Genomic DNA, 14,737 nt, shown 5'->3' with positions numbered 1-14,737 from the left:
GCCTTTTTATTAAAATCAATTTGTCAGATTTTATGCTCACAGAGAAAACATTAAGTTGATCAACAGAACAATACAGAGAGAGAGTTCCTTCATATAAACAGAGTCATTCCAATAGTATCAAAGCTATGCTCGAATATAAATTATTGAACAGATTTCAAATATAAATCGATCACTGTGGCGACCGGCTGCGCGCGCTCTGCGTCCCTCTGGGGGGGGCGCGAGCCTCCCGCCGAGAAACTCTGTCAACTGAGCAGCATGAAGGAAAGAAAAAGTGTCTGAAAACGGATCATTTCACTAAAGCGGGAGGCGGTGGAGACATCATCATCATCATCATCATCATCATCAGTCACCCCCTGCAGGCGGCGGGCAGTGACGTCAGCGGGCTGTATAAGAGCCGCTCTGACGGGACAGACCCACCAGACCCTCCGACACTCACCGACACACCGACACACAGACCGACAGACAGGTGATGAAGATGGTGTCCTCCTCGCGCCTCCGCTGCCTCCTCCTGCTCCTCCTCTCCCTCACCGCCTCCATCAGCTGCTCCTCCGCCGCACAGAGAGACTCCAAACTCCGCCTGCTGCTGCACCGGACCCCGCTGCTGGGCTCCAAACAGGTCCGAGACACACACACACACACACACACACACACACACACACACACCGAGACAGAGAGACGGGACATACCTTTAGTGAAACTTTCCGGATGTTTTTTTATTTTATTTTATTTTTTATTTTTTTCTGTGTAAAAGTCTGTTTTTGCCTCAATAATAATAAATGAATTAAACCTGAATTTTCTTCCATTAAGACTCAGAAGACAGTCGAATGTAATTTTAAGTTTAGAGTCTCTTATTTAATTTTTTTTTTTTTTTTTTTTTGTTAACGTCAAACATAAATTCATCACAACAAAATAATAAACTATATCAATCAGTATGAAGTGAAAACATATTTAAGATATTTTATCTGCTAAGACTCTTTTTCAAATAGATAAAAACTGTGAACACAACCAATAAGCCTCAGCTTCATTTCTGTAAGATGAATTTTTGCTTTTATTTTTGGAAAATACAGACATGTTAATAAATCAACGGCAGAATAATCAATTGATGAACCAATCAGGTGAGAGCCGGCTGCTGTCCGCGGTGCTGAAATCGTCAGAATAAATCCCTCCGAAAAACTTCTCTTTAATTAGATTCACAAAAAAATATTCTTTTATGAAGTCAAAATCTTCTGATCTTTAGCTTTAGTTATAAAAACATGAATAATAAAAATGAGCAGATTAAATAGAACCATATTTGGGCAGCATGTTTCCTAAAATATGCTAGAAATGATTAAATATGATGTAAATGTGGCAGTTAAAGTCACACACAAACACTACATGTATCTATTGTTAAATATGAAGTCTTTATCAATAAAAAAAACCTTTTTCTTTATTCATTAGATTGACAATAATCAGCATGACAAGAAAATGAAAGTTAATATATGATGTCTTGATTATTAAGAAATAAAGATGTGATCTTCTGAGCTGAAATCAAAACAACAGTTTTGGAGACAAACTGCGTGACGTCCCCGCTGACGGAGGACTGATGGACGTTTAATCTTTATCTCTGCAGAGACACCGGCTGACTGACTTCATGTCACTGAGTTAGCCTATATCTTTTTAATAAACGTTTGATCAAAAATATTTACTCAATATTTACCGTTTGTGGATTCGGTCAGTTGACAAACTGGTGAAATTTATTTTTTTTTAAATGGCAATGAACAAGTTGGTAAGATGTGTCGCACAAACGGCAAGAAAATAATAATTTAATGAAATAACTTTAAATGTCTGGGGGGAAATTATATTTGATTAATAATAATAATAATATTTTTACTTTATAGCACTTTTAAAAACAGAATTTACTAAAAGAAAAAAGCAAAACTGAAGGTGTAATTAAACAAGAGATCACAGGCAATCATATCAGAAAGATGACAGATGATAATGAGAGTCAGAAATAATTAAAAACAACACAAACAAAAAAAACACATAACAATAATAATAATAATAATGAAAAAAATAAATTAATAGACATCAAAATACACAACATCACAAACAAGCAGGTCTCTAAAAATCACATATTTGAAAATATGTCATTATTATTATTATTATTATTATTATTATTATTATTATTATTATTATTATTATTATTATGAGTAGTAGTAGTATCATCATCAATTACTTTGTTACTTTATTTATTTATTTTTCAAATTTTAAGTTAATTTTCTTGTATTTTTTTTTTACTAATTTCCTGCTAATTTTGGGGTAATTTCTTCTGTCGTTGCTCATTGCTTCCTTCCAATATTTTAAAATGAAAGCCACCCTGCTCTGGTTTCAAAGGGTTAATATTTCACTTCAGTTCTTTTTTTGTGCTGCTTTCAGACGCCTTTCACAAGGATTTAACCCTTGAAACACACACGAAGACATTGGTTTTATTTCTTATTAATAAAATAGAATAAAATAAAAATGGGGGGAAAACAAAACTAAAATATCTCCAGAGTGCTGTATTATCATGAAAATAAATTTTATTTATTTTTAAATTGTTATAACTTTTATGTAGTTTTTTGAGGTCATTTCCTGGTGTGTGTGTGTTTTTGTTGTTAACCTTCTTTGTGTTTTTATTTTATTTTATTTTTAAATGATTTTTAGGTAATCTACTTGTACTTTTTTTATATAAATTTCTTCCTGAACTCCTGAAGTCATTTCTTCTTAAGTCGCTCCCTGCCTTCTTCCTCTGTTTTTGAAAGACATCTGGCCGGTTTGCTCAGGTTTTAAAGGGTTAACTGACCGTTGTCGGCTTTACTGAGCCTGCAGAGTCCGATCTGATGCTTTGTTTCCCGTCAGCTGACACACGGGTGTGTGTTTTTCTGTCACAAACTCCCAGCATGAAGCAAAAAGTCATTTCTGCTAATTGCAGCTTTTAAAAAAGCCGCACGCAGACGCCATGTGACCGATATTTGGTGGCACTCACTGCTGCGTTTGACGATCCAGCTGCTGCAGGTGATGTTCAGGCTCTGTAGAGTTCCTGGGTGTCGAATAAAAAACCAAAACCAAACAGTCCTCCAAAATACCAGGACTGGAAAAACACAAACCAACAAAATGAGTTCTTCAAACGGTCAAACTGAGATTTCAGCTGAATCCTCCGAGTCTCTGCTGCCCTTAACGAGATCATCCGCAGCTGCAGGTCAGCTGATGCGTCCAGGTGGCTCTGAACAAGCCATGAAATCTGTCTGGAAACAGCTTGATTTAAGTTAGGAGCACGCGATTGTCTTCACTGTTGTCTCTGGGTGTCCCACAGAGGACAGACACAGAGAGCCATCCGTCACACTCTACACACCGCCGCAGAAACAGCCAATCAGAGCCGGCTGATTCACTCCGGACACTCTCAAAGGGACAGAGACCAGGACAGGGACGCTCACAGAGACAGACACCAGGACAGGGACAGACACTCTCACAGAGACAGACACCAGGACAGGGACGGTGTCTCTGACATGTCTCGGGCTCCTCTGATTTTATAGTTAATAATATTTGTTTTATTTTTTATATATTATAGGAAATGTGTCACACCTCCTTGGCTTTGTAGCATTCAGACTTTTTGTGTTTTAATATTTCAGGACAAGTCTTTGGCTCCTCTGTTTTTATAGTTAATAATAATATATATATATATATTTATATATAAAATATATTTCAGGACATGTCCCGGGCCTCGCTGGCGGAGCTGCTCCTGGCGGACCTCCTGCAGGTGGAGAACGAGGCTCTGGAGGAGAACTTCCCTCTGGCCGAAGGAGAGCCTGAAGACGTCCACGTGGACCTGGAACGAGCCGCCGGCGGCGGCAGCGGGCCGCTGCTCGCCCCCCGAGAGAGGAAAGCAGGCTGCAAGAACTTCTTTTGGAAGACCTTCACTTCCTGCTGAGAGCCTCGTCTTCATCGTCATCTTCATCGTCACCTTCATCATCATCACCGTCCCCTCCATCCTCATCGGCATTCTTCCTCCAGACGCTGTACAGAAACTGTGTGGGTCCGACAGCCGCTCCTTAGTTTGGATGAATTGTTTAGATTTTTCTGAGCTGATTCTTTCTGAATGTGAACTTGATGAAACTATTTTTAATTGTGGGTTTGAATAAAGTTTGAGACAAACGCTGGCTCGTGTCTGCTGCTGGAGGAGGAGGAGGAAATAAAACACTTCATCAGGGTGAAGAGCTGCAGGAGAGGGTTTTATTGGAGCCGCTCATTAACAGCTGAGGGGGAGACTCAACAGTAACAGAGCAGATAACGGAGGTTCATAAACACACAGACGAGACGAGCAGCTATTTTATTTTTAATGAGTCGTTTCTCCATGAACGCTGCACTGATCACAGATCGGATGATAAAGTCAGACCGCAGGCTAAAGTCCCGTTACGGCAGCTGAAGACAAACACAGACACAACAGTTTTACACCAAAAACACCACAATAAAAAAAGAAAAACATCATTGAATTTTTTTGCAACTCTGACAAAAAAGAGCCATTAAAAAAAAGCATAAAGACGAACAATACAAGCGACACGTTTGTCTTCACGTGTGACGCCTGAGAGACGTTATTTTAAACAACCACAGCTGACCAAAGAGCTCTGCAGTCATAAATACAGAACAGGGGCGCTGGGTATCTCAGCCGGTGGAGCGCCGGCCCATCGCAGCCGCCCCGGGTCTGAACCCGACCGGCAGTCCTTCGCTGCATGTCTTCCTCACTCTCTCATCCCCACGTCCTGTCATCTCTCCAGCTTTCCTGTCAAATAAAGGCCCTAAAAGCCCCTGAAAATATCTTTAAAAGAATAACGAAATGAAATACAAAAAAGACAAAAACAGAAGCAGAGAGCAACACAGCAGAGAATAAAGAGAACAGAGCAAACTGCAGCACAACAAAAGATTTGTTCAATTTAAGGCTCAAATCAGACGCCAGCATCGTGAGCCTCCTGCAGACGGTGAGGTTTTTGTAACCTCAGAAGTTTAGTGCAGCTCCACTCGTGGATCTAATAAACGGAGATGTATGCAGGCTGTGTGGTGACGTCACAGGCTACGACCTACATCCATCGACGTCAGTACACAAGAACAAAACAGGGTTTTTTTAGTGCATTTAGAGTAGAAATACATCATCACTTTCTTTTCAATATTTATTTTATATTATCTTTTCTTATCAATTTCTATGACAACAGCAGCACATGTAGATGCAGCAGTCAGTAGCTCCTCAAATCCTTGATACTTTTTTGCTATATTTTTCTATTTTTGAGACAGATAAAGATAGAGAAGCACTTATCAACATCGGGAAAAGTTGTGTGTGGTTTGGACTGAACGCAGCAGACTGCGAGAGGGTCCAAACCGAGCGGCCAGTCAGACCAGAGCAGAGAAACGTAACCGAAAGATTAAGAGAGGGAGGAGAGCTGGCATCAGGGCGAGGCTGACCCGACTGACCGAGACCTGCTCCTCTAAGAAGCCTTCTCCTGGCTAATGTCCGCTCGCAGGAAAATAAAGTGATGAGATGAGATTGAGGCTCACTTGAATCAGACGACTAATCTGCACACTTGAGAGACGTGTTAACCCCTAACCCCTATCAAGAGTTTTAAATTAAATATAACGCTCCAAAACGAAAGAAAAGAGGTGGCAGAGCTGCAGCAAACAGCTGCAGTGAGACGCCTGATGCTGCCGGCGCTCACAGAAGGAGGGTTTCCGTTACACATCTGTGCAAAACTGAAGCGATATTTCGTAAATGTGATTAAACTCAACATGGAGCTGACTGACCTCTCCTCTGGTGATAACATCCCAGTAACCATGGCGATGGATGTTCAAAACATTAGCAGCTTTATTGCAGCCACCGCACTAGCCGTCATTATTTCCAATCCAAGGCCACGTAGGCGTGTTGTGGAGCCGTGATGGAAAGGCGAGCCCCTTATATGTGGGAGCGGACCCGTATGAGGGATTTCTGGGAGATGTAGTCCACGATTTCACATGTTGTTGTTTATTTTTGTCAAACAGTAAAACATTTTCAGTTGCATTTGATTTGTTTGAAAGTTGCTATATAAGTAAAATTTGATTGATTGAATAACATACGGCTTTTTCTGAATATACCACCTCATGTGAGTATAAAAACTGTTTTTCGATAAACTGGGGTTTTTTCGATATTGATGTGTTTCCATTACGCATATTTTATATTCGCAATTTCATGTTGTGCAGTTAGAGGGTTAATGGACACCTTTGCAGTCGTGCGGCCACGTCAGCGGCTGTTTGCAGCTTTTTCGGCTCTGACTGTGTTTGTCGGCTTTACATTCAGCTCACCGTCGTGTGAGCAGCCAGGAGTCGTCACGTCGACGTCCAGCCCACAATGTTTTTAACTGGACCTCTGATCTGCTTTACACATGGAGAGGCTGTGTGTGTGTGTGTGTGTGTGTGTGTGTGTGTGTGTGTGTGTGTGTGTGTGTGTGTGTGTGTGTGTGTGTAACAGCTGCTGCACTCAGATTAGCAGCTCCTTTCATTCATTAACTCTTTGTTAAGAAAAGCTTTCAGGAATTAAACCTTAATGAGAGCTGACGACTGACAGGATGAGACACGCGCACACACACACACACACACACACACACACACAAGAATGTCCATCAGTAATGACAGATTTAACGTTGTTTCACCTTCGACCTGCAGATCTGATCGATCAGCCAACAGAAACGCTGATCCACCATCTCATTCTTAAAAATTGAGACAAATCATGGCTCCTCTGGTTTTATAGTCAATAATAATAATTCGAATAATAATAAAAATTATATGTGTGTGTGTGTGTGTGTGTGTGTGTTTGGTTTTATAGTTTATAATGATAGTTTTGGGGTTTTTTAAACATATATTTGAGGACATGTCTCTGGCTCCTTTGCTTTTATAGCTAATGATGATGTTACTCGTTTTTATTTTAGGAATATTTTCGGACGTTTGGACCCGGTGATCAGGAGGTTTTGTGAGCGTCTCTGTGAAACTGAAGAAAGCTTAAAAACATGACGGTTCTTCTTTTCTCTCGTTTCTGAGCGAATTAGCGGCCGTTTGTTGTGGACGGCCGTCAGAGAGGATGAAGAAGTCGTTCTGAATGATATCAACTTGTGCTTCACGCCAAGCGATGACTCACACTCCCGAGCCTCGACAGCCCGCCGCCGCCGCTTCAGGCGGCATAATTGTGTGTTGTGAAGGTGAGTCTGCAGGTGTCTTCAGTCTCTGACAGGAAGCTGTGATGATGTCACGCACCTCTCCGCCTGGTAAAGAAAGCGAGCGCTTTCTTCAGTAAACAGGAAGCAGCAGCTGCAGGAGCCGCCAATTGATCCGTCAGCCAATCGGACGCCAGCGATTTTAAACGGCTTCAATAAACTTTAATGAGCTTTAATTACAGCTGAAAGCCTCGCTGGAGCGCACTCTGCCTTTTGACTGAGTGTGTGTGTGTGTGTGTGTGTGTGTGTGTGTGTGTGTGTGAATGGTTGCTGATGTCGTCTTTCACCTTAAAAAGACGATTCACTGAAAACAAAAAGGCGACTAATCAGCTGCAGTTTACAGTTCACACACACACACACACACACACACACACACACACACCCACACACACACACACACACACACAGAGGATGACATCAGCAGCAGTCAGAGGTCAGAGGTCAAGCTGCTCTGGACCAATCACAGGACAGCGGCTGATAAACCGAGACAGAAACAAAGCGGCAGTAATGTTATCAACACGCGGCAGGCTGAGCCCCGGTGCATGATGGGTAGAGACGCTGTGGCCTGGGGTCAGCCTGCAGGTCGGTGATAGAGAGCATGGATGTATTATAGATGTTTTATAGTGAAATCTGGATACAGCTGTGGGGGCGGACAGAAGACGTTTCGCAGATTTTGATGCTCACAAAAAATGATTCACTGATTTACAGACGTCTCTTTCACCGTGTTTACAAACGAGGAAGAGTCTGTCTGGGCCAGTGTCGTCATGTGACAGACTCAAACGCGGTAATTCCACTTTCGGCCACTACGTACACTTTGCATCATCGCATGACGCCCTTCCTGGAGGCTTGATGCAGAGAGGAGGAGGAGCAGTGGAAAAACTAGATGTACGGGACGTTTAAAAGCCAACGTCAAGCTAACAGCACAGCAGCGACCAACACGGCGCCCGGGAAGCGCGTCGGGCTTTGGAGCCAAAAAAGTGGACGTCCAATTTCCTGATGTGAGAGGTGAAGCCATGGGGCCCAAAAGGACTTCCTCCTGAAGACTAAAGGGCCGTCCACACTAAGAACAACAACTATAAAATGATTTTCTTTTGATTGTTCGGAAAGAAAGTGAGGAACGATATCGACTGGATCACTCCACGAGTGACACAAAACACGCATTAGTAATTATTTCTATAAACTAGTAGTTGTTTTTTGATGATAACAGGCTGGAATATGTCAATAATTAGGAACAACATATTTTACATTTTATACATGTTCATTTGTTGTGCAGTGTCAGATATTCACACTTATTCCGCTCTGCACACGAACGGCATTTTCCAAAATCAGGCTTTAAAAAATAGTATACATAAATATGATTTTCTGCTTTAACTGAGTTTATTTTTTCACCAGCATCAGTCCTAATCATTCTAATTAATCAAATAATATTCATTCATTTTCACAATTTCTAACCCTGTGCAGGCTGGTAAATTAATGGTCTGCATTCAGTTTGTGAGACTGTTTTCAGTTTGATATAAAATGTAATTATTTTATTCAGCCATTAAAACTCTAATTCTGGCCAAATGTTTCACGTTCTCACAAGAAGACAGACAGTTGTTCTTAACAGCAGACATGAGGAGAAAATTCAATAAGCTTCCCTCTAAAGTTGCAGTCTTTACTACCTTTTTTTAAATTTTAGTTTATTAGTTTATTGTCTAGATGTCTGCTCCTCTCTCTCCATCGAGCTCTGTCTCGTCTCACTGCTGGTTTTTTCCACATCTCGCACTGATCTGAAGACACTCAGCCTCAGTGGTTCGAGTCTCATGTGAAGGACACAGATACTCGATAGAGAGCGGAAAGCATCGGTTTCTGACGATGAGGAGATAAAGACGTCACGATGTTCAGACCACAGAGAAGCTGATAAGCTGAGTGGTGTCAGCGTCTTAGATCTCAGCAGCAGAGCTCGGCCCCGTCGAACCACTCCAGTGTCGCAACATCAGCGGAGACACGCTCCAGGATCAAAGAGAAATGACACCAAACACAGAAAAAGGTGTCTTTGTTGCGGGGAGTCAGAGGGAGAATGAGCAGGGCGTGCGGCCTCTGATTCATCGAGTATCACTTCAATGAAGAGCTCGATGGAGCAGTAGGTTCGGCTGCTGGGGTGCAGTAGACTGTTTACATGAGTCTCGAGAGGCGTGAACGTAAATCTAAAAATATACCGGCTTCAGTAGAAAAATGAAAACATGCTTTACAGTGCAACAGGTTGGTTTTATCACAATATGATCATCAGAGGTCATTTTCAGGTATCACACTGGCCAGCATCACTTCTGACTCGGGTGCACCCTTTCACCTGAGTTATGTGTGTCACCTCAGATCCAAGTGTTTCTGATCAATTCACAATTCACAATGACCAGAATAAACTTCAGTCTGTAAAACAAACACCGTTCGCTTAAGGACGATCTCGACACATCAGCCACCAATGAAACGTTACAGGGATGAACAGGGAGAACGTCGGATTGAGTCCACAGCGCAAGAAAAAGTCCAAAAAGTAAGTGTAAGTCAAAGGTTCCCGGGATGTCCAAAATAGGAAGTACGGGGGATTCGGGGGATTCTTCGTGTGGACAGGTCCACACGAAGAAATAACCCAACACAAAAATAACCTGACCTGTCAACGGACAGGGTCCGAAAAATATCCGGAGTTCCCACTTTAAACAGTGAGTTTGACCTGTTTTCAGCATCAAGGAATCAAGACGAACATCAACTTTTTCACATTAAAATGATATGAAATACCGAAAATTCCTTTTATCTCCATCTTAAGTGATTTTTGGTGTACTTGTACGCGCCCTTTAACAGTGCTAATTATAAATGTAACAATTTAGCTGCCATAATAAACAACTTTTTCACAAGTATCCATGATTCAATTCACTTCATATACAGTGGTCCCTCGTTTCTCGCGGGAGTTACATTCTAAAAATAACCCGCAATAGGCGAAATCCACGAAGTAGTCAGCTTTATTTTTTACAATAATACAATAATACAATGTACATTTTTTTTAATTCTAGATGTTTTAAGGCTGTAAAACCCCTCAACACACACTTTATACACTTTTGTAGGACCGGCATTATCATCATAACATAACACATCAACACAAACACAAAGTTCAAACCTTCTTAGAAAAATAAGTCCAGTATTATAGACCAAAGATCAAAACCTGTTTTCAGGCCCAAACATTTGTTTGAGAAATAAAAATATAAACGTTTTCCTATAAAAAATTATGATGGCTTTTAGAACTAACGAATTTAATTTTATCGATCAACCTACGAGGTTGGACACATAATTATTAAGAATTATTAACAGTGACTCACGAGTACTTCATAGTTCCTCCGACCGTGCCTTACGATCGAAGATTTATGTAAATTTTGCAAGCTGAACGCATTCTGTACTGTACAGGAGACACGGCATGAGGAGATTGATTGACAATGGTCTACAGTCCCTTAGCCAATCAGGACGCAGCACACAATGCGATGTAAAAAAAACCCAAAAAAAAACATGCAAAATTGCACTAAAAAAAATCTGCGAAACTGCGAGGCCTTTCGACCACTTTGTTAATTTTGCATCAACGCCTTGGGCTTGATACACACACACACACACACACACACACCGGCGTTGCCCGCCATATGCTGTTGTTGCTTAAACATAACCACGTGCAGCGTCATCACACCATGTGCCTGCACTGACATCACGGCAGCAGCATCCTGGAACGCCAACAGCAGACGCAGAAGGATACCGAGAGCGTAATGTGTCGACGCAGTTGTAAGTGTGTGCAGCTTTTATTTTCCTTTCTCATGTCATCGTTTTCGTGACACCGATGAACCCAGGTCATGTTGAAATCCTGGTTCTTGTTTTAGCGTGCTGCACAGGTACCTACGCTTGTGAAAAGTTCAGTGACTTGATGTTGAAAGATGGTCTGCAGAAAGACGTTTTCCACGTTCAGTCCCACCGTCGCACCTCGTCCTCAGGCTCATCCCGAAAACCGCTGAGCTCTCTGATACAGGGACGCTCTGTAAAATCATGGCCTGCAGTGAATTTGTGAAAATGTCTCCAGTTTAATATAAACTGTAACTCTTTTACTCACCGATCAAAGTTCAAACTCTCACCAAATGTTTATCATCCTCACAGGAAAAGAGACAGCCGTCCTTAACGGCAGACATGAGGAGAAAACCCAACAAGCTTCACGCCGACGTCACCGTCTTCTCCACCTCACTTTTTCACTTCATAGAAATATATTCTTAAAAAACAACATGAAAACCTGCTGCTGGTCTCGTGAAGACACAGACAGGTACCGGGCAGCGAGACAGGCTGCAGCAAAAACCAGGTGAGGGAGTCCAAGGAGAACATGGAGGCAGATTTCTGTTTGTCTTAAAGGACGTTCTGACAAACTGTGAGACAACTCAAAGGGGGAATAAGAAAGACTCGATCAGCCTGCTGCCCAAACAACCTGGACCGGGACCAGAGGGGAGCTCTGAGGACCGATGTCTCTTGAATGTCTCTCTACATCACAGAAAAGACACATTCTGTCCCTCTGTCTCATCTCACTGCTGTTTTTTTCCACATCTCTAAATAAGCTGAAGACACGACGGCCTCAGTGGTTTTAGAGACGTCCGGAGGACACAGTTCGCCTGATAGAGAGCCAAACGCGTCAAAGTTTCCACCAATGAAGAGATAAAGACGTGACGATGTTGCAACAGCAGAGCGAAGCTGCTGATGAGGGCTGACACGGAGCTCATGAGGGGTCAGTGTTTGTGGGACTCTCAGACGGAGACCTCGGAGCAGAATGGCTGCAGTCACAGAGCTCTGCTTCCTGCTGTTTGCTCTCATCAACAACATTCACGCACAACAACTCATCAGCATCAAGCGGGAACGGGACTCTTACAGCTTCAGTCTCCCCGAGGAGGCCGACTCCTGCCTGATCTCCAGGTTTGTCGGTGAGGAGAAGCTGGTCCTGCTGAACACCTCTGACCTCTGGTCCCACAACTCCACGGCACCTGAAGACCCGAAACGACGACTCTCTTCTTACGAGATCCACGACCTGACCCACTCAGACTCCGGCCCGTACCGAGAGGAGTGTTGGACCGACGGCAGAGTCACACACGACAAGACCACCACCGTCATCGTCTGCAGTCACGTGGATAGAGTATTTCCTCGTGACATGACACCTGGAGAAACAAAGGATCTGCGATGTGAGGGAGCGACTGACCATCAGGACGTCCTGTGGCTCAGACGTGAGTTTGGATACGAACAGAAAATATGGAGCAGAGTTTTTGGGGACAATGAGACATCAGTGATGGACGAGGATGGAGGAAGATACCAAGTGGTGAAAAAAACATCAGATCTTCGTGTTTTTAACTTCACAACAACAGCCAAGACAGAGTTCAGCTGTCTGAGGATGGACCAGCAGCAGTGTGTCAGCAGTTACTCTGTAGAGTTACAGCTGTGTGCAGATATGATCTACGGCTCAGAGGGACAGACGGCCGTGCTGCCGTGCACTCTCACTGATTTCAGTGATGATCAGCCGCCAAAGTGGGAGATTCACAACATCTACAAGGGACATCCAAACCAGACTGTGTCCTCAGTGGACCAGAACTACTCTCTGGTGTTTTCATCACTGATGTTAGATCACTCAGGTTTGTTCGTCTGTAAAACTGCTGTCAGTGTGAAAAGGTATCTGCTGTTTGTGTGTCCTAAATTTGGTCCTCCTGCTGTCGAGCTCTTCTCAGAGGGAGAAAACGTCACTCTCACATGCAAAGATCAGGGAAAGGGTCAGCGGTCTGTTTGGTTCGTCAAGTCAAACCGAACAGAAGGCAGAGTTTTTAATACACGGTTTAGTCAGAGTCTGAGCAGAGTGAGCTGGTCCTCTGATCACAGGAGTTTGTTTGTCTCTAATGTCTCTCTGAAGGACGCAGGAGAGTATTGGTGTGCAGTTATTCAGGGATATGCTCAGTGTGTGTCATCCAGTAAAATAGTGTTAAAGTACAGAGATCCGTTTGGGGTTCACTCCACCTTCTACAAAGTGAGATGGGCGGTGCTCAGCGCTCTGCTGCTGACGCTCTGTGTTGTTGTGGTCGAGGTGAACCGGAGGACCAGGAGAGGAGAGCAGCTCTGAGCTCAGACTCACAGTTAATATGCACGAGTTCATTTCCTCACTGTCTCTGACACACTGTGTTATTCACTGGACCTGAAAACGGGAGACATTCAGGCAAAGAAGACATTTCAACAGGGACACAAAAGACACAGAGACAGAGAGACAGACAGAGAGACAGAGAGACAGAGAGACAGACAGAGAGACAGAGAGACAGAGAGACAACCAACAAAAACTGCACTCAGAGTGTGTGATGTTATTATTGTTGTAATTATTGTTGCTGAGTGAATAAAATTTAAAATGTGCAAGAGGTGAAATGTAAGCTGGGAAATTAGATCTATAAAAACACAATGATTTAAAAACAGATTCAAATAAAAATAATAGAGGAGTTTTGGAGGTCAGAGGTTGACCTTTGACCCTGTCAGGGTGCAGATATACCTGTATATATTGTATGTATGTATACTGTGTGTGTGTTTTCTTTGTGTAGCTGTGTGTGGGTGTGGCTGCAGCCTGACACACAGCAGGGGGCGCTCTGCTTTCACTCATTCATCTGTCAACATTGCTTTGACCTCAGCTTTTATTTTGGATCATCTGACTGATTTTGATCTTGTTATTGAACTGATGCTTCATTTTAAATCAAATTATTCTGTGATTTTTTATTACATGTGAAGGAGTTTGAGTCTTTTTTGCATTTATAACTGTTGTATGTTGTCAGTGTTTTATGATCGTTATTTTACTCTGAACTTCATCAATATATAATCAATTATCTCTATAATAAAGCTGAAACAGAAACAATAAAACTTGGTCTCCAGTTTTTACTGATTTGATTTCTGATTTTAATGATTGTAAACAACATATCTGTTGGTGTGTAAAATGTATGTATTTATATACTTATATTGCAGCGATACTCAACTTTTTTTGCTTGGGGGCCACTTTTGCAAATTGACAGGAGCCCCAAACATGGTAGGACATTTCTGAGATTTCAGGACATTTCTACATTTTAGTACATATCAAGGATTTCAGGACATTTTAAGAATTTTTAGGCATTTCTGGTATTTTAGGACATCAGTGTCTCAGCTGTGTCCTCTGTCGGGGGTGTGGGGGATCCTCCTCTGGCTCTATTTTGATGCTGTTTTATGTCTCTGACACCTGATGGAGACTAAAAGGACAAAAACTATTCACAGAGTCCATCACTTTATTTTTACTGTCAGTTAGAAAATGTTTGGGGCCACCAGGGGCCCTATCAGGGGCCCTATCAGGGGCCCTATCAGGGGCCCTATCAGGGGCCAGATTCCTCATCCCTCAGTGAGGCTCTGTGCTGCTTTGGATCAGTGTCTGTAAACACACACGTGGAGGCTGAAGAAACCTGCTTCTG

General features: G+C 42.6%; 1 protein-coding gene and 1 pseudogene across 1 annotated transcript; both read left to right on the top strand.

Moving 5' to 3' along the window:
- Positions 1 to 403: 403 nt before the first annotated feature.
- On the top strand, positions 404 to 4,170 carry sst1.1 (somatostatin 1, tandem duplicate 1). Its single transcript, XM_042487230.2, has 2 exons — positions 404 to 616; positions 3,725 to 4,170. The coding sequence occupies exons 1-2, from the start codon at positions 470 to 472 to the stop codon at positions 3,944 to 3,946; spliced, it is 369 nt and encodes a 122-aa protein (XP_042343164.1). The 5' UTR covers positions 404 to 469; the 3' UTR covers positions 3,947 to 4,170.
- Positions 4,171 to 11,943: 7,773 nt separating this feature from the next.
- Positions 11,944 to 14,152, top strand: LOC148189277 (uncharacterized; annotated as a pseudogene).
- The last annotated feature ends 585 nt before the right edge of the window (positions 14,153 to 14,737 follow it).

This window comes from Plectropomus leopardus, chromosome 6 (assembly GCF_026936395.1).
Source record: "Plectropomus leopardus strain MGB_pleo_1.0 chromosome 6, ASM2693639v1, whole genome shotgun sequence".
Classification (NCBI taxonomy): Eukaryota; Metazoa; Chordata; class Actinopteri; order Perciformes; family Serranidae; genus Plectropomus; species Plectropomus leopardus.
This window is presented reverse-complemented; position numbering and strand designations above follow the sequence as displayed.